Below are 20,017 nucleotides of genomic sequence, written 5' to 3'. Positions count from 1 at the left end.
TACAACAACAACCCTATTTAGATTTCATATCCTATAATCTTCTGTTTTAATGGCATTGTTAAACACCTTAATGACTTTGATAGGTTTCATGAATTTTGAAACAGACTTACCCATCAAACCAGGACGTTTTATCATGACAATATCACTTACCATCACCTTTGTTGTTTTCACTCATTTTTTTGAATCAAAATAATTTTTCCTTTGCTTAGCTTTCTCCTCATTCGTACAATCTCATTATCACATTTACCTTCTTTACCTTTACTCAATTCATATATGTTAACCCATGCAGGTTCTACATCAGTATTAGGAAGTCTACCTTTAAACAATACAAAAGGTGTTTTCCCAGTAGTAGAATGAGGCAACAATCTGTATTCCTCAATCATTTTTAACACCTCACACTTCCAATCCACAAATTGTAATTTTGCCAAAGCGACAGTTTCCTTAACCACTTTATTAAATCTCTCTACCATCCCGTTGGCCTCTGGATGATAGAGAGCACAAGTTGCATGTATTATCCCTTTAGATGAAAGAAAATGTTCTATCTGTTCAGAAACTAGTTGGACTCCGTTATCTGTCAAAATAGACTCTGGAATCCCTTCTCTTGAAAACAGACTTTTTCAACATTTAATTATGTGACTCGAATCAATGTTTGACAAAAAGAAAACCTCCGGCCATCGTGAAAACATATCAATTATAACTAACACATACGCTTGGGAGCCATTGTTATGTACTGGACCCAAGATATCAAGAGAGATGTCCTGCTGTTGTGCGTCTCATTAGCACCATTGGTTGCACACGCGTACACTTTGTCTTGTCACACAGAGTACATGTTATACAATCACGCACCACCCCTTCAATCTCTTTATCCATACCCGGCCACCAATATGACCCACGTAATCTCTCCTTACATTTTGTAAGACCAGCATGTGATGAATGTACCAAAGCAATGAGATCTTTTCTAAGATTTTCGGGAGGAATCAATTTTGTGCCACGAAATAGTAATCCATTATCTACAGATAGCTCATTCGCAATGGCCAACACTTTTTAGTAAAGTCATATCCTTCTTTGTCATTGATCCAACCTTTCTCCATAAGACTCATCACTTTTTTCAAAGTAATGTCATGGGACATTCCATCACTCCACCTTTTCTCCTAAATAATTTCCTGATCCACAACACAGACCCACTCATCTGGATCCTCGAAATCTTCATCCTCAGAAATAACTTTGGGTGTCAAACGTAATAACACATCAGCAACATTGTTTTCTGCACCAGGGATATACCTGATCTCAGAATTATATTCTTGCAAACCTTTTATCCATTTAGTTATCCTACATGAAATAGCATCAAGACCTTTTTTAGTGAAAATTCCAATCAGAGGCTTGTTGTTTGTTCTCACCTCAAAATCAATACCCTAAAGAAACTTTTTCAATTTCTTAATTGCCCAGAATACTGCCAAAGACTCTTTCTCCACCACCGAATACCAAGTTTCCGGATCTTTGAGACTGCGAGACAGAAACATAATTGTTTCCCTGCCTTCTAAACCTTGCTGTTGCAAGACTGCCCCCAATCCCTTTTCACTAGCGTTATTAATATTGGTTCTACTTTAGGATTAAAACTCCTAAGAGAAGGAGCACCTTTAAGCTTCTTTTTAATGTCAATGAACTCTCTCTCACAACTGTCTGTCCATTCAAAATCAACTCCTTTCTTTAGCAGATAGCTCAAATTGATGGCACAGTCTGTAACATTTCTTCCAAATTTAGCATAATATTCCACAACTCCTAGAAATTTCATAAGCTCATTTTTGTTTGAAGGAGAGCTCATGTCTTGTATTGTATTAATCAAATTAGATTTTGGTCTTACCCCTTCACTTGTGATATTGTGACCTAAAAAAAATAAATGGAATTAGTTTTGAATTTGCATTGTTCGGATTTAATAGTTAGATTATGATTACTCAATCTTTTTATCACTTCTTTTAATCGAGCATCATGTTGACACCTGCCAACCCATGAAGAACATTTTCCATAACCCTTTGTAAAACCGATGAGGCTGACACTAAGCCAAAAGGCATGCGTATAAATCTATATGTGCCAAATGGTGTAATGAACGAAGTAAGGACACGACTTGATTCATCCAATTCTATCTGGTGATATGCCGAAGTTAAGTCCACCGTACTGAAGACTTTTGGCTCCACCCAACAAAACCAATAGCTCATTGATATTTGGCAAAGGGTATTTGTCAACAACCACACATTTGTTTAATTGCCTCAATTCGATTTACGGGCTGCCACCACCGGAGCTAACCATTCTGTTCCTTCAACCTTCTCCATTATTCCCCAATCTTTTAATTTATCTATTTCTTTCTCCATGTCATCTCTCACATATATGGGAACATGTATTGGGGAATGCGAGGTAGCTTAGCATTCTACTTGAGGGTAACAACATAGGGTAGAATCTGCAAAAGGCCAACATCATTAGGACCTGTAGCCCAGAGAGTATCAGGCAGAGATTCCAATTTCAGTGGAAGCCGATCTTTAGACAAATACATCGGAGAAATCACTTTCTTACCCAACGTAAAATGTACTCCCGAAGGAGAACAATGTAATGTTGCATGCAATCTTTTCAACAAATCCAAACTCAACAGATTCTCATCACAACCTGTCGTTAGAATAAGGGGTGCTTCCAATTGACAAGACCGAATAGAAAGAGGCAAAGGACAAGAAACCGGATTACGAACTGGGGCGCCAGAAAATCCTACTGAGACATTCATCAAGCCAGAGAAAGGTGCACCAGGGAGTTTAGAGTGCATGATAGAATTCTTTGCCGCACCAGTATCCAAAAGAAAAGGTTCTGCCACACCTGATGTAATTACTTTAACATGAGGTCCACTCTGGTCTACTGGAACTGACACTACTCCCTCTCTTTGTCCATGGCTGTCCTAGCCATCATTAAAATCAGCCCTCTCGCTTTCAACATAATAATCTACAGTGTAATATTGAGCAGACTGAACAGACGAAACGTTCTGTTGACCAAAATAATTCATAGAATTCTGAGGGGGAAGGGAATGTTCATTCTGGGGAAACGCAGCATGTGTCCTACCCCTAGGTACTTGCAGGAAACCACTACGACCTCTCAAACCAGACATACCATTCGCACGCTGTAGCAGAATCGGGCAACTATTCTTAAAGTGACCTTCCTCTCTACAATAAGCGCACTGATTAGGGCCTAGCGGAAGTCGCGGAGGAAAAGACTCAGGCTTCTGCAATAATCTCTGAAACTGTGGGGGCTGCTGAAACTGGGAAGGTTGCTGAAACTGACGCTGATTAGGGCGAGGCGGATACGCCTGTTGTAGAAGAACCTTTGTTTTTAATTCTTTAGTCTTCTTCTCTACTTTATCCTTCTCATCTTTATCTCTGTTCTCATAGTATTGTGCAGTAGCCAATATCTGGGATGAAGAAGAAACAGCCCATGAACTCTCAGAGTCCTTTAACTTATTAGAAAGCTCAGGAAGCAAATTAAAGACAAACTTATCTACGAACAACCTTTGACCACCTTCTGTACTCATGTCCTGACCACTATGATCAATGAATGTTTCCTCAAACCAGGTGAAGAAATCAGACACACTCTCGTCTTTCTTTTGTTTGCATGCTGCTAACTTGTCCCAATTCACTCGCATAGGAGGCATCAAGGTTTTCATTAAATTAATAATCCTACCGGGTAGATCTGCAACTAAAGGCTCAGGTTTGGCCCCTCCTACCTGCCGACCATCTGCAGCAACAATATTAATCCACGTATCTCCTAACTCTACCGCATGATCCTCGTGACGGATCTTTGCCCACAAAGGTTGAGGGACTACATTACCCAACAACATATCTATGTCAGCTAAATTCATAACACACGCATCAACTGTCTGGGGCAACTCCTTATAATACCCAGCAGGATTTTTACGGGGTCAGGCAAAGTCTGCTTAAGAGCCAGGACCTCAGCTCTCTTCCAAGGAACATGTACCCACACTCGCTGAAAATGAGCCGGTGCAGCCGCAATACCTTGAGCGGCATCAGCCAAAACTGCCTCTCTCCATACAGGGGAAACCTCTCTCATCGGGTACTGCTTCACTTTTCTCCTAACAGAAGGATCAGGTTCAAACAACGACTGAGAAGGAAGTCTACACCTAAATGCAAGAAGCGTCTCAACCGCTTCCTCAACATCGGGACCCACTATCGTCCCATTAGCAAATTCAGACTGAACATTAAGTAATTCCAATGGAATTGGACCCAATTCATTATCTGCCCATTCTTCACGGCGGAAAGTACACATAACATCAAAAACATACCTTTGTTTTGGTGCCTCCCACTGCAGGAAGACATTCATAACCATTGGTGGACTATACTTGGAGGCATTCAAAACCCATCTACGAGCAAGGAGATCTAACACTGTCCGCTCCTCGGAACTAGGGAGCTGACTACGCGTTTGTTTACGTGCAGAAACAGGGGTCATATTCAGTGACCCAAAGAAAGGAGACAAAAGGCTAGTGACAGTCTCAGTCATTCATTGTCGAGCAGAAGGAGAAGAAGTTGACATGAGGACAGGAGACAAAGTGTTTTGAGGTGACAGAGACGTAGGGTCAGTAGCAAAGGACGTCGAAGTTAAAGGAGAGTAAGGCTTAGAAGTTTGAGGCAGAACTGTTAGCAAAGCTGGCGGCCCTAGAGGGGACTGCGCCGGGGAGGAAGAACCAACTGTGGAGGAACGGCTGGCTGGACAACAACAGGGGGTTGAACAGCTGGGGGTCGCGGAGGTGCCTTAGCACTCTGCACATAAGGAGGTGGTAATCTCAACAAATGCAACATCAAGGGATCCTTTTCAGGGCCATTAGTCACATTTGGAAGAAGAGGTGGCAAAGTCGGGTAACATTTGTCAATGGCCATGCAATGTTGTCTATCTAACACCTCAATCGCACGATCTTCTTCGTCTATTTTAAACTGCCTAGCAGCTTGTATTATCGATATATTATTTTCTTTCCTATCTCTCTTAGCTTGCTTAATTTTTCACTGTTTGGCTTCCTTATGCCAGACCGGAAAGAGTCAAACATCGCCGGCCGGGCTTTCTTCTTAAATAGCGCAACTTCTAGATCGTCTAAAACATCTGATTCAAAACTACCATGTTGGGGCCATCGTAAGACACCATCTTTCTCCGTATAGCGAACCCATACTTCATTAAACGTAATGGGACCCACGCCATGCTTTGAATAGAGCGCATAAGTCGGAGTTCCAACCGGAGGTATCGGACACGAGTCCTCCAATCGGGAATCCCTGTTACAACTACAACAAAACCATTTCTCAAATTTGCTAAGACCAGGCATCTTATAGCTCACTAATCTAGCTTCAAACTTCAAGGGGTGATCATAAACGATATACTCGCAAATATACAAGCCCCTCTGCTTCAGTATTTGCAAAGACCGAATCAAAGAAACTCAAGAAACAAAACAAAGTTGTGGGAGCGATCCACTTGTACTTAACCAAAATGTCTGTCACTCCACCAGAAGACCGTCTAACGTCTCGCCTTACAAATCATCACAAGAGGGTCCAAGACAGGGCGACAGTCAGGGCAGCAGTCCTTCGTAGCCGTCGGAAAGGGGACGCCTCGCAGTAAAAACCTTCAGTCCACGTTCGACATGCAGGGGTCGATGAAGTGGGGGCCCGCCTCCAGAATTTCCTCACGAAGCTCCTCACAATCTTCGGGCTTGGACCGGTACACCTGAAGTCGCCCCACACTGGGCGCTAATTGAAGAACCGGGTTTAAACCCAGCGGCGCCAGAGGCACGCCCAAAGTCTTCGGATTCACCTGTCTTGGTATACAGAGACACGGAATACTTCTGGCTGGCGTCAAAGACCAAATTTATTAGCTGCAGCTAGTAACAGTGATCCTAGAAATACACCACAGTGTAAATTCTCAGGAGACTGCTCAATTTTGTAAGGCGAAACATTCCTTTTTATACCCAATATTCACATTATAAATGGACACCCACTGCACAAAATTCTATCCAATAAGGTACAATTTTAAACAAAGTATCACATGACAGGAAACTCAGTTTGCAATAACCCAACCCAAAGTTAATTATTAGGAACGTCACAAATTCAATCTCCACAAGCCGGACAAACCCATAATTGAAAGTACAATGCATGTAATGAAGAAACATAGAAAGGAAACAATGACAGATAACGACCAAGATAAGGCATGTGCAAAGAAACTAAAAGTTAACGATGTCCTGAACATTGATTGGCAATCTAAGACAACGATCAACCAAGGAAATTGGCTTAGCAGGGTCAGTTTCAGGTGAAGGAGTCAGATCCTTACAGTTCACCTTAGAGTCAAGAAGAACCTAGTTAATGTATACCGGTACGAAAAGCCCAGGTCGCTTTATTCGTTCGACCACATTCATCGGCCTACGTGATGGCAACACAAAATGGAGGCACAGACAAAATGGAACACATATTCGAGACAAAGTCTCTGAATACGTAATGAACTCGCTAGTTAACGTGACAAATTCACTCCATATTAGCCGAACTTACTACCTACGGTACGACATCACCAAAATCGTTACGGAACCATAACCTCACGGGACAGGATAGGATTTACAGAACCTCAGTGGCAGGTGATAAAAATGTGAAATAACTTCTAATATTTATTTAATACACTGCTACGCCCCCTTAATCCAACAGAGGAATAGACATAAAAGCAGCATAAAACTGAACACAAGGTTGTATTAGAAGCATAACTATGCACTCAAGTCGAAGTGAGTCAGCATTTCGTTAAAGCTGTTGCAAAATTGTTAAGACCCCTGCTGGTGCAATCAGATTACAATTAAGTATAAAACAGCCAAAGGTACGATCAGGGCACTATCTCAATTTAATATAAACAGCCGCATGTGCTATCAAGGCACATAATTCTTCATGTTTAATAGAAAATCTTAAAGCCAACATCCAGAGTTCCTCAATCCATTTTAAAAGTTATGAAGGCTACTCTGATGACTTGAATGTTGAAGTTGTTACAAGTCACTTTGATGAAAGAGAAACTTGCATCTTTCAATTTCTTTAAATAAAATTCATAAAATGTCTCACCAATCTTTTGAGTTAGGATCCTCAAAGACAGATCCTGCCGACTACGCCAGTGAAGTGTTCTGGATAATAAAATCAGGACACACTAATGATGAATATTCTTCTGTTTATTCCAGAATGAGGATCCCATCCAACAGGATGCAAGCATCAACAATAACTGCATTAGTTTATCTTCAAAGCTCCACTAGAACACCATGAGCTGAGTGGATGCCACAGTGAATGACTCATATAACATTCTAATATTCTAACAGTGACATATTGTAGTTCCATAAATGTCAATGTAATGAAAGAGATATAGAACATCACAAGACCGATCTTGTTTTTTCGGCCCAAATCCAACAGGTCTCAGTGACCTGCTTCTGTAAATTATTAAACCTCTGGAAATTCCCACATTTCTTACCGGAGGAGTGCAGCAAGGCTGTGGTCCATGCCACAGTAACACTTAGGCTGGATTATGCTAATTGCTTATACCTCAGCCTTCCCAAATATTCCATCGGTTGCCTTCAAATGATACAGAATGCGGCTGCGAGACTGGTTAGACGCGTTCCGTTCCGGAACCATGTCTCTCTGCTTTTACGTGAGCTCCATTGACTCCCAGTTGCTAAAAGAATTGAATTCAAGGCCATGACCCTGGCCTACCGGGCCTTAAATGGGAAATGCCCTAGATATCTCAAACAAAGACTTTGCCGTTACAAACAAAATCGAACTTTGAGGTCTAATTCTCAGAGATGTGTTTCAGAAAATCCTTGAAGACGTGGCTCTTCAGGGATGTCTAGGCCTGGGTTTTAATTTTAATGCTTCAGTTCCTCTGCATCCTATGTCTGCTACTACAGCGCCGGGACACCTCTGTTTGAGATAGCTGTCGCGCATTACAAGTATCAGTATTATTATTATGTGGGTTAATTTGATTATATCTATTGATCAATTATTTTACAGTATTATCCCTACTCATGACAGATGGTTTGATGAGCATTTAGTATGAAACATGTCTACTGTCTGACCCTGTAAGGTCTTTCTAAGTTGAGCAATAGCTATGCTGTAGAGACCTGCAACATTTTGTCGAATTGGACCGACTATGACCGGTAATTGTAAAACGTGCATAATTTTTCAATAATCCACCCTATCCCTTTCAAATCTATTCACAGTCATAATACTATGCAAATCTATTTAGAAGGTGAAGATTGTTAAAAATGAAAGAGGAATGTAGAAATGAGACAGCATGCTATATGAGTTTTGCAAAATGATAGAGCAAGTGAAAAGGCATACCTAGATAGTTTGAACTGCTTGAGATACTAATCGATTTTTGTGGAATCTGTGAACAAAATGTGTTGGTGTGCCACCATTTTTTCCTAATTTTTTTTTTTTAAGTTTTCAAAAACCTTTATTATTTGCATACAACATTACACATGGCTTGTTGCCTACAGCCATACCACGGCCGGCAGCATATTTAGTAATCAATCAAAGCTCATCTTGAGCAGCTTATATATACACATCAAGCCGCCTACAACCGCATCGGGCCGGCCGCGTTAAATGAAACGTTAAACTTTAAAATATCTGTGTTGGTTTCATAAAATTAAAAATAGGAACGACTATAGAGGTTACAGTATTAATCACATTGTTTCACTCGGCTCCTGCCTATGGGTCAGTGCAGCATATCATTTGTTGCATTGTAAAGCGTTACATACGACATTTTCAAGTTAATACAAAAAGAACATCAGAGGGTGTATCTGTACCCATCTAGTCATTTTCCAACTCAACACTTTTCAACCTATATTAGCTAATCAGTCCCAGTGGTAACCCAATCCCGTGTGTGCAGCAGTGAGTGCAGCTGCGTCAGAATACCGTACATATGGGTTAGGAATGATCACTCTCCACCTCGCCATGTCCTCCCTCCTAAGGGTGCTGTGAGGTCAGGCTTACCGATGTGATCTCCGCAGCCCTACGGGGTCTCGTCAGTAGGTAGGATGTCAGTGGTGACCAGATGTCTCTAGGTCTGGACGTGCTGGGCAACAGTTCGGCATAAGCTGTTCCTGGCAACAGATCATATCATGGAGCCATCCTTAAACTTGGGTGCCCTTCCCCTGCCCCATCTACAGGCTACCCGTCTTTTGGTCATCAGTAGTGCAATGGCTATGTATTGGCGATGTGCTAAGAGCACGTTTTTAACATAGCTCAGTAAGGCCAGCAGTGGCGTGGCCTCTAAATGTGCGTTGGTTGTCTGGTTTAAGGCCTCAAAAACATGCTCCAGGCCAGGTGCAACATATCCGCCTGAGGTGCGTGGCATCTGCCACATCTATCTGAGTGCCGTAGCTGGTGTCGATGCATTTTAACTGGTGTATAGTGCAATCTGTGTAAATATTTATAATGTATGCTTCGCAGTCTGCTGCTGGCCGATATCCGCTCAGTTTGCGAGCAACAATATTCCCACTGGTCATCCGTAAATTCAAATCCTAATTCTAACCCCCACCGTGTACGGGACTGTGGAGCCTCTACTTCTCGCTGTGTGTGGACTGTTTAATAGATCAATGAAACTAGGTGTTTGGGCGTTTCTTGCTGTAGGAGCAGATGCAATGGGGTAAGTATGAAAGACTAAATACAGAGACCGGACCCCCTGCTTAAGTGGTATGTACAGAAAGGTATCTAGCGGAGTGAGCTGTGAATCTCAGAATACACTCTCCGAAGCCCGGAGTTGTCCATTCTCATATAAGTCAGGTTCTGAGGGCTGTGCGCTCCCTAAATTTATGAAAAAGCGTTTCCTGCAGCAGTGGCATGTTTGGGTGATATGCTAGTGGTAAGAGAGGGGAATAGAGCATGGGGGCCGCCAGGAGATGCTCAATGCGCTTCCATGCGGTGATCGTGACATATACGGTATTCTGCGTATGCTCACGGGCCTTCAGAGTAGTATATATGACTCCCTCTATCGGGATCGGATGCACAAGCCAGTGTTCAGCTGCTAGCTGTGGCATATATTTGGGCAGTCGTATCCAGAAATATAAATAATGAGCTTGAGCACTTATATAATAGGGTTCAAAATCTGGAATACTAAATCCTCCTGATAAGTATGGCCTTGTTAATACAGTCCACTGCAGCCTAGCCTGCTTTCCCCCCCATACCAGTCTGATCAGTTCCGTTTTGAGCAATTTAAAAAATGCTGCCCCGGATAATACGGGATGTTTAAAAATAGATAAAGCAATTGGGGGAGTATCACCATTTTGATCAACAACGCTCGTCCTGCCATTGAGAGTGGGAGTGCTATCCAACGAGTCGCATTTTCTGTAATACGGGTCAGTGCCACCCCATAGTTGAGCCTCATGAGCTCTTCCTTATTCCTAGTAATGCCAATACCCAGGTATCGCAGCTCTTCCTCGCACCATTCCAATTGATAGTCTAAAGGAAAGCGCACAACGGAATCCGTCAATGGGAATAGGCAGGACTTCCCCCAATTTATCTGGACTCCCGAAAGGTGTCCAAATACAATGAATTCCCGAAAGAGTAGATTCAAGTTATTCTGGGGGTCTCTCACATATAAAGTAATGTCATCCGCATATATTGAAATCAATATTTGTCTCATGATGCATCTTAAAGCGATGTCATTGTGATGCTGTCTCAGCTTTGCCGCCAATGGTTCCGTTGCCAAGGCAAACAGTAAGGGGGACAGGGGACATCCCTGGCGGGTACCCCGAGTACTCGAAAAACTTTGGGACATATGCCCCTTAATGAGCACCTTGGCCCCTGGTTGGTGATACAACAGCCGTATCCAAGATAAAAATAGTGGTGGGAAGCCCATCCGGAGCATAATCCCAAATATATAATTCGATTCAATAGAATCGAAGGCCTTAGAAGGCCTTAGTGGCATCAAGAAAGATTGCTTCCATGAGCAATTCTGGGGAGACGTTATTCAAAATCGTAAAAAGAGTCTGCAGGTTATGGGAAGTGGCCCTCCCTGGGACAAACCTGGACTGGTCGGGTAGAATCAAGTGCTTTAACAACAAGCTTAGCCGATTAGCAATGAGTTTTGCCAAAATCTTAGCATCACAATTGAGAAGAGAAAGTGGTCGGTAAGACCCGCACAGGTGAGGTGGCTTATCGGGCTTCAAAAGTGAAATGATGAGAGCTTCCCTCATGGATGGAGGGAGGGAGCCAACCTCTAAAGATTCCTTGTATACCTTACGTAGGATTGGAGCCATCAGATCTATATACGTTTTTTTAAATTCTATCGGAATGCCATTCAAGCCTGTGGCCTTCCCAGACTGCATACTCATGATGGCATCTCGAACCTCGTCTAGTTCAAATGGAGCACACAGAAATTCGATGTATATCGCTCAGCCAGTAACATCCCCAAGGTAGGCATCAAGGTCTAGATCCTGCCCCCCAGTAGTGGTATATAGAGTGGCGTAGTGACAGGTAAAGTCCTCTAGTATGTTTGCAGTGTCCCAACAACGCGTTCCATCTGGCCTCTCCAGTTCTATCACGTAGTTGGAATAACGCGGCCGTCTAACCATGTCCGCTAATGCTTTGCCCGGTCGCTCTCCCTCACCGTACCTGCGAGCCATCCAGTGTTTGCCCCTGAAACGTGCCTCCCTGTGCGCCTCCTCCATGTATTCTGTCAGTCTCGCCCTAAATTCTCGCTGTACATCCCCGTCTGGTTTAAGCGATAATGTTGCTTCGGGTGCCCAGAGCTCCTTTTCCAATCTGCAAAGTGTGTTAGTAATACTCTTCAACACACCCGCCCCCTTGGATATGCAAACTCCCCTAATTGTGACTTTAAATGCCTCCCAGATGGTCTCAACGTTCCGCACCATGCCCTTATTTCGTTCAAAAAAGTCCCGGATCTCTTCACCCAGTTCTTCCCGGAATACCTCATCTAGAAGCATATGTGCGTTAAGCCGCCAAACCCCGCGCGGGGGTCCAAAATCTACTCATGAGAGCGTAAGTTTGACGGGTGCATGATCGGAATATGTCCTAGCTAGATGTTGCACTGTACAATCCGCCGGCCCCAATCCTCGGGATATGAGTCAATAATCTAATCACGCCCAGGATGCAGCGTGCGCTATGAAATGTGTGCCTTCGCGCTGTTGGGGATGGACATGCCTCCACGCGTCTAGCCGATGGTTATCTACAATAATATCCTGCAGTATGACGCTTGCTTTAATGCGATGATGTGGTGCAGGGTGAGACCTAGCCAGGCCAGGAGCGTAAGTAACATTAAAGTCTCCACCCCATATGATGTGATTCGAGCCTATCTCTCTTATCGCCTCCCATAAAGAGGTAAAGAAATCTGGAGCATCCACATTGGGTCCATAACAGCACACCAAAGTCACTGATTCTAACCCCAGCCGCCCCCAAGCTAGGCAATACCTCCCCTGCCCATCGCTGGAGGTTCCAGCAAGATGAAAGGGTACATGTCTCTTAACTAATATGGCAGCCCCTCTAGCATAAGTTGAATATGAGGAGAAAACTGTGTGCCGCCCATCTGTATGCAAACGTAGAGGCTCTGTGGGACGTGAAGTGTCTGGTGATGTGTCTGGTGTCTATCTAGGTAAGCTAGAACTTGTCTCTTCTTTCGTGGGTCTCCCAGCCTTCTGACGGTCCATGTGACAATATTCAGTTGTGTCTTCTCATTATTAGTCATATGTACACACTGTAAAGTGGACAAGCCATAGCCTTGTAGCGCTTTGTCCTCTATACCATATGTAAACAATGCTGAGTGCAGTGTCGCCAACTGTATCAACTACCTGTACAGTAACTTTATACTCTGTAAGCTCGAAGTCTAAGACGTCAATTCCCCCTATGCTACCCCACTCCCATACAACTCCCGTTCCCACCCTTTCCCCCCACTGAAGCAACCCCAACGTGCCAGTATTATACATCCACCCATCCCACCCCCATCTCCTCCCCAACAAGAAAAACATCGTAGTCCTCACAAAGCATATGCGGCAGACCAACTCGGGGTAATTCCCTTTAGGGGCCACCTCTAGGTGGCGACACAGCGCCCCCGCGCCCACAGAGCGTTCAGCAGCCGGAGCCGCAGCTCTATCGGGCAAAGGGTGCCCAACGAGCAATTATATGGCACATCATGGTACATCAATCTATAAAAACATATATCTTCTACTAGAGCTACCCCCCAATGAACAGAGCACATATCTCAACCATGACAATTTGTTACCAGGTCCACGACGCGCAAGGGATCCATCATTGTGGATCAGCTTCCGCTTCCTCCAACGGGGACCGCTCGGGGTCCTCTGCGGCAACACCAACTCTGTTCACTTTTTTCAGTTGTTTGAGGAAGTCCTCCACCTGTTCCGGCTTTGTGAAGAACCTTTGCTTGCCTTGGTGCGTGTCTCGCATCCGTGCCGGGTACAGGAGTGCATAGTCAATCTGGGCTTTTCGCAACTTACTCTTGACATCTATACATTTCCGCCGCTCTTCTTGGACCACAGGCGTCAAGTCAGGATAAATGGAAAAGGAATTACCTTCATATGACAAGGTTTGTTTACTTCTCGCTGCTCTCAGTGCCACATCTCGGTCTCTGTAATTTAGGAGTCTTGCTACCATTGGCCTCGGGGTATCTCCAGGCCTAGGCCTGGGGCCCAGGGATCTGTGTGCGCACTCCACAATAAATTAGGTGGAAAAGGCTTCCGAGCCAATCGCCGCTAGGAGCATTTTCTCCACATAATCTTCTATTCGTCCGGTGTTGGTCGTTTCCGGTATACCTAAAATGCGAATGTTGTTGCGTCGACTACACGTTTCTATGTCTTCGTTCTTCGCCGCGATGACCCTCAACAAGTTATCCATGCGGGCAAGTTATGACGTATGACGAGCGGTTGTATCTTCCGAATCCGAGATGCGCCTTTCAGTTTCCTTTATCTTCTCGTCATGCCCATCTAGTTTATGAGCAATGGCGCCCATCCGTGATGACATCCTGTCTACCTTATCTACTATGGTGGCAAACCGCTGCCAAACTTCACTGAGGATGTCCTGCACATCAGTGGTCTGGTCAGTAGTAGCAGCTTCCTCAGCTCCGCTTTTCCCAGCCTGTTCGTGATCATCCTGCCCAATCGGTTGTTTTTTTTAACGGCATCAAAGTTAAGTTTCGGCTGCCTCATGTCTGGCTTGCCCGTTGTGTCGTTGTTTCCACAAGTACTGGTTCTTACTGTGACCTGCAGTTCAATCGCCGCGTCAGCAGGGGCAATGGGGCCGTGAAATGGCAGTAAAGTGCGGACTCTCAACAGTAATAATCAAATATCTTCACCCAGAGATGTCACAACTAGACTCCCCGACCCCAGGGCTATGGCACCTTCTTTATGATTGCTTGCTGTAGTCCCTTCAGCATCTCAGGACAAATCAGCAGCACTGACAGGGTTCTGGCAGCCTTGCACGGCCTACGTGCTCAGCTGCATAATGTTCCTCCTCACATATGGATGCAGATTATCTGGGGCTCTAACAACCTCAATTGCACAGTGTTGCTGTTAAATTATGGCCCGGCACCACCAATCTTATAGGGTTGCTTCTTCTGTGCACCCCCCGCATTTGCCACCGTGAGCACCGTTATTTAAGCATTTCTTCACGCGCTTGGGCAAGCTCCAGCCCTGTATCGACACGGAGTGTCTCAGCCCCCGGGTGTAGCAGCCGCAGTTAATTATCCAGACCCAGGGCAGCCCAGTCACTTCGCTCAGCAATCCGCAGAGGTCGCCTGCCGATAGAGTATACTCTGCGGGGGGGCCCGAGTGCATTGAAATCCCTCGCGCCGTATGGCACCACCGCCAGTGCTTCTACCTACTGCTGGGCGTCAGGGGTCGTTATGCTGCACCCGCCCGTGCAGTCCCCAATACTCACCACCGCTGTGCAGGGTCTCGCCGCCACGTCCCTCACCATACTGCCTCCACAGTAGTCGTGTCTCTGCCAAAAAGCCCTGTCACAGGCAATGACGTCGCAGGTGGGGGCCCGGGATCTCTTCCCCACCACCTCCTAAGGAATCAGCCCACGCGGCCTAGATGCCGCGTGTGTAGCCACGGGCTGGATTAGTCGCGGAGGCCGGTGTCCGGATTACCCACAGCTCACTGGGTCATTTGGGCCGATCTTCAACAGCGTCTCGCAGGGGCAGGAGGCAATCTATTTCCACAATCTTTGCCGTGCAGCTACAGGCGGGGCAGCTCTATCAATCGATCGCCATAAATACCACCAATGAGGCCAGTGAAGAGGATATTTGCAGGATTATGTTCGCCGGGCGGCAAGAGCCTCACTCACATGTGGCCATTTGCAAGTGGCCACCTAGCGCCCCCCATTTTTCCTAAATTGTCTTTAGTACTGTGAAGTGCTAGTGCTTCATTTGTACATCAAATACATTCAGGGCCCAAATTTTTCGGTGCTACAGGAGGCTGGGGTTGCGAACTACTAAAGTTGTCTAGTTTCAATATCACCTCGTGAGGATTTCTCCCATCACCCGACAATTCATTTGTGCAGGCTCTTTTTCATCCATGCTTTCTCTCCTTCTCAATGTTTCTCATCTCTCTCCTTACCTCCTTCTTTCTCTCTATTCTGCCCTTCTCTCTCTTGCTCTGAGTTTAAAGTCTGATGATATAAAATAAGTCTGCAACCACCTTCAAAAATACACATCATGACTCGATTATAATATGGTAACAATATCCATACAAAACACTATGGAGCTTTAGCCAAATCATGTAGAAAAGTATGCTGTAAATACACCATTTGACAGTGAAAAATCCTTAGAGCAAAGGGCATACACAATACATGCAGATGAGTAGAGTATAATATTCTATGTATTACCATTGTTGGAGGAGGGGAGATGCATCATAACTCATGAGATACTCAGCCTCTGCCTGCTCTGCACATCCGTATATATACTACATATTACATGTTTAGTGGCTTTGGCAGCAAAAGATACAGTGGTATAAAAACACATATTTCACAAGGAACTGTGAAACATGGGAAATATTGTACAGTTTCATCATCATATTGATTGCTCCCAAAACACTTTGCACAGCTTTACCATTGTTAGGGCTGCTAGGGTTATGTGGCAAAAGAGAGAAATTATGCAGATCATTCTCTGGCAATATTATTTTCATCTATCTGAGCTAGAAATAACATAAGTGATGTGGCAAATGCTGCAGCCACCAATCCCATACATCCACTGGTCCTCACTATTGTCCATTGTTTTATCAGATGTGTATTCAAGAAAGGGAAACCTAATGATTTTTATTCCAATCAAAATAAAGACTGTGTTCTCTACTGATGACGGTTAATAAACCAGAAACACGTTTCTAGAGATCAGCACTATCTGCACCAACCTTGGCGAAAAATACTCGAAAATATCGGAGCGAGCTACAAGAGACTGCATTTACCAGAATGCCAGAGGCGAACCTTGCCTGAGATGTCAGCGGTGTGCTCCCACATCCTGTTGTCTATTTAAAGTACTCCCATGAGTCATTGAGCTGACAAGCTCGTGGTTGAAGCACCTGCGTGCCAGTGAGAGGTACCGGACCTGATATAATGTTTGGCAGCATACTCCGCAAACCCCAAAATAAAGACTGTATTCTCTACTGATGACTGTTAATAAACCAGAAACACGTGTCTAGAGATCAGCACTATCTGCGCCAACCTTGGTGAAATATTCGAAAATATCAGAGCGAGCTACAAGAGACTGCATTTAGCAGAATGCCAGGGGCGAACCTTGCCGGAGAGCTCAGTGGTGTGCTCCCACATCCTGTTGTCTATTTAAAGTACTCCTGTGAGTCATTGAGCGGACGAGCTCGTGGATGAAGCACCAGTGTGCCAGTGAGAGGTACCGGACCTGATATAATGTTTGGCAGCATACTCAGCAAACCCCAAAATAAAGACTGTATTCTCTACTGATGACGGTTAATAAACCATAAACACGTGTCTAGAGATCAGAACAACATGCGCCAACCTTGGCGAAATACTCGAAAATATCGGAGCGAGCTACAAAAGACTGCATTCACCAGAATGCCAGGGGCGAACCTTGCCTGAGAGGTCAGTGGTGTGCTCCCACATCCTGTTGTCCAGTGCCCATTGTTTGCTACACTTTCAAGGAAACAGCTTTTTGAAACTAACTACCACAGAATAAAAATGCAATATTAGGCGTATTTAATGTGTAACATGGTCCTATTTTGCCATCTCGAGGTTCCGGTGACATTAACAAATCACTGAGCCTTTCGCATCGTAGTTTAGGATCCACCAGAACGCCTTAATGGACCAATATTTTACATGTAACCTGTTACGCATCCTCTAGAAATATTTGATAAGCACTTAGACCACCCTCTTATTTAAATATACGAGACCACATGAAAACGTTTTTCCCCATGACTAAGCAGATGGAAATTCAGGACTTAGTCGCACCTCTGTATAGAGATAACATTTGCTCATAGAAAATACGTTGTAAATTGAAACATACAATTAAAAATGTTTTTGTTTGAGGGTATGGCAGCACTTCTGCAGTTGAAACATTTTGCTATGCATTATGTGCCTGATTTCGAAAAGTGTGGTGATATACAGCATGCTGAAAGGTAACAACATTACCTCAATTCATGCAATTTCCACTAGAGAGGAGGATGTGCGGCCAAGTGGTTCATAGGCTAACATTGGGACCTTTGGTACCTGGGTTGGAATCCCGTACTGGCACTTGAATGAAAATCAATATATTGTGTGACACTCCTTGTTCTTACTAGAAATGTATATACGTGAAATTAAACTGTAAATATGAGAAGTATAATTCAAAAATGTAAATCCACATTAGGTGTACATTGTATTGTAATTGCATTTATATAGCGCTTACTACCCCTGATGAGGCTTTGAAGCGCTTATTCGGCGAGTAGCATGCTACTCCGGAACCCATAAAGGATTAGTGTTGAATTAGTATAGTGAAATATGAAAGTAATTTGAGTGGTGGATAGGTTAGTCATTTATTTAGATTCAGAAGGATAGCGGAGGGATAGAAGAGGAGAAAAGGTTTGTATGTATATAGCACTTGTTACCCCTGGTGGGGACATGGTCGTGTATGGTCTCCAGCAGAGTGTACAGAACCCTGGCGCTTATGAACGTGGTTGTGCTATGTAAATACCAGTGTTTAACACAATGTAATCATACCATTACTAGTGGAACATTTCAAACTGGCTCCCCAGCAAAAGAGACCTATTGGCTTGTAATGCTTCATAAACAATAACAATTCTTGAAAACCAAAGAATGGAGCAGCAAGAACGCTGACAATTCTCTTCGTGGGAGCCTAAAATAAGTTCTAATACTCTACTTACAGGAATGGTTGAAAACTGCATAAATAAACAAGACATGTCCAGCGCTGCGAGCAGGTAGGCGACCAGGATCACACGTTGCTTTTGGCTCGCGCGTTCAGCCTCTCTTTCTTTCTCTTCATCTTTCTGGTTCCTTTCTTGAAACTTTTTACTGTTTCGTAAACTTGCCCCTTCATTCATACTGCCGGCGAGGGTGTAGTCCGGTGCTGAAATGAAAAAGGAATATTTTTATTTTAGTCACGTCCTTTTTGCAGAATTAAGGACAAAGGTCAACTAAGAGAGGCACATTTCGCTGAGTCATGTTACAAAAGCAAACAATGGCTCCGAGCAACACGTTACTTAACAGGTTTTGGCAATGCTAGCCGTTTCGGCGTTTGTATAGTAAAATGTATACTCCTGATTCAGTAAGTGACGCAAGGCCATAGCTTTGGGAACCTAAATCCGATGCCCTTCTAGCTCAGATTTCATAGTGTTTTTTATTTTTTAATTGATGGTTAGACAACATATACTTCACATAGTGGTGGACTCTGGTTAATCAAAGACTCTTACCTGCGGACATCCTCGGTTTATGGTTTATGTGTTGATAAGTCCAAGGCGGCAGCTGGCAAGGGGCCCGGGCCCAGGGCGCCAATCTTCAGATGGGCGCACAGTGTTGTATGCATTAAAATCATGCAAAAGACATTGCCCCGCTCAATTGGCTCAAGTGAGTCACTTTAAAATGCTTTAAATAATTTACGTGCCACAGGCGATTTTTTTTTAGTACCCATCATTCTCTTTCCTTGGCCTCTCATCTCTCACCCGCTGCTGCCCCACACCAACAGTCTTCTTTTTTGCCCCAAAACACAACTTGGCACAGAGCTGAGCTGTGAGTGATGCAAGTTAGTTGGGGGAAGTGTGGAACGGTTTGTGTTCAGAGGCCAGTACCTGCTCTGGTATACTCAACCATGGACTAACCTGTTGTTAGCCCTGACATCCTTGGCGTGGGATTCCCCCAAACGTTTTGCCTTCACTCTTCCTGTTTTGGTGATTTTTTTTGTGTTAGTATTAGGACTCTGTGCACTTTACCCCGGCTAAGTAGTTATAAATTGCTTGTGCTTTCTCATTCAAACCATTATAAAATTGGCTTACACCTAATTGTACATTTAATTTACTTTGATATCCCTAATAAATGGTAATACACGTTCCCTGGGCCACGAAATTAAGTGTTACTAGTGGGCCTGAAGCTCTCATTGTGCCACCCAATACGGTAGCCTTTTAAAACATTGTCTTGGGCCTGCAGTTGCAGCCTGTAGTGGAGAGGATGTGGTGCAGTGACCACAGTGGTGGCTCCTCCGCTAAGGCGGAGGAGCGTCGCCCCACTACTATAGCAGCAGTGAAAAAAAGAAAATGATAATAACAACATGTTATTATCATTTTCTCTTTCTTGCAGGAGTGGGGCGGGGCTGGCTCCCTGAGCAGGGTAGGAGTGGTTTGCCTCTAGAGCCGGCCAAACCGTCATGCACACTTGGCAGGTTCTCCATTGGGCTGTGTTGCACAGCCCTGTGGAGCATGCCCAGCCTCCCAAGGCACTGCCTGAGCGTCCAAGCAGGATGCTCAGGCCAAACACAAAGCTGCTCCTGC

The 20,017-nt window shown here is 44.3% G+C and overlaps 1 protein-coding gene across 1 annotated transcript in view; it reads right to left on the bottom strand.

Annotated features, from left to right (window-relative positions):
* SLC67A1 (solute carrier family 67 member 1) overlaps window positions 1-20,017 on the bottom strand; it is a 904,035-nt gene that overhangs the window by 861,989 nt on the left and 22,029 nt on the right. The window contains exon 2 of the mRNA XM_086957851.1: window positions 18,401-18,603. Coding sequence (XP_086813977.1) covers window positions 18,401-18,577 — 177 coding nt within the window. The 5' untranslated portion in view covers window positions 18,578-18,603. The remainder of the gene's footprint in view (window positions 1-18,400; window positions 18,604-20,017) is intronic.

Source organism: Lissotriton vulgaris, chromosome 2_1 (assembly GCF_964263255.1).
Source record: "Lissotriton vulgaris chromosome 2_1, aLisVul1.2, whole genome shotgun sequence".
NCBI classification, from domain to species: Eukaryota; Metazoa; Chordata; class Amphibia; order Caudata; family Salamandridae; genus Lissotriton; species Lissotriton vulgaris.
This window is presented reverse-complemented; position numbering and strand designations above follow the sequence as displayed.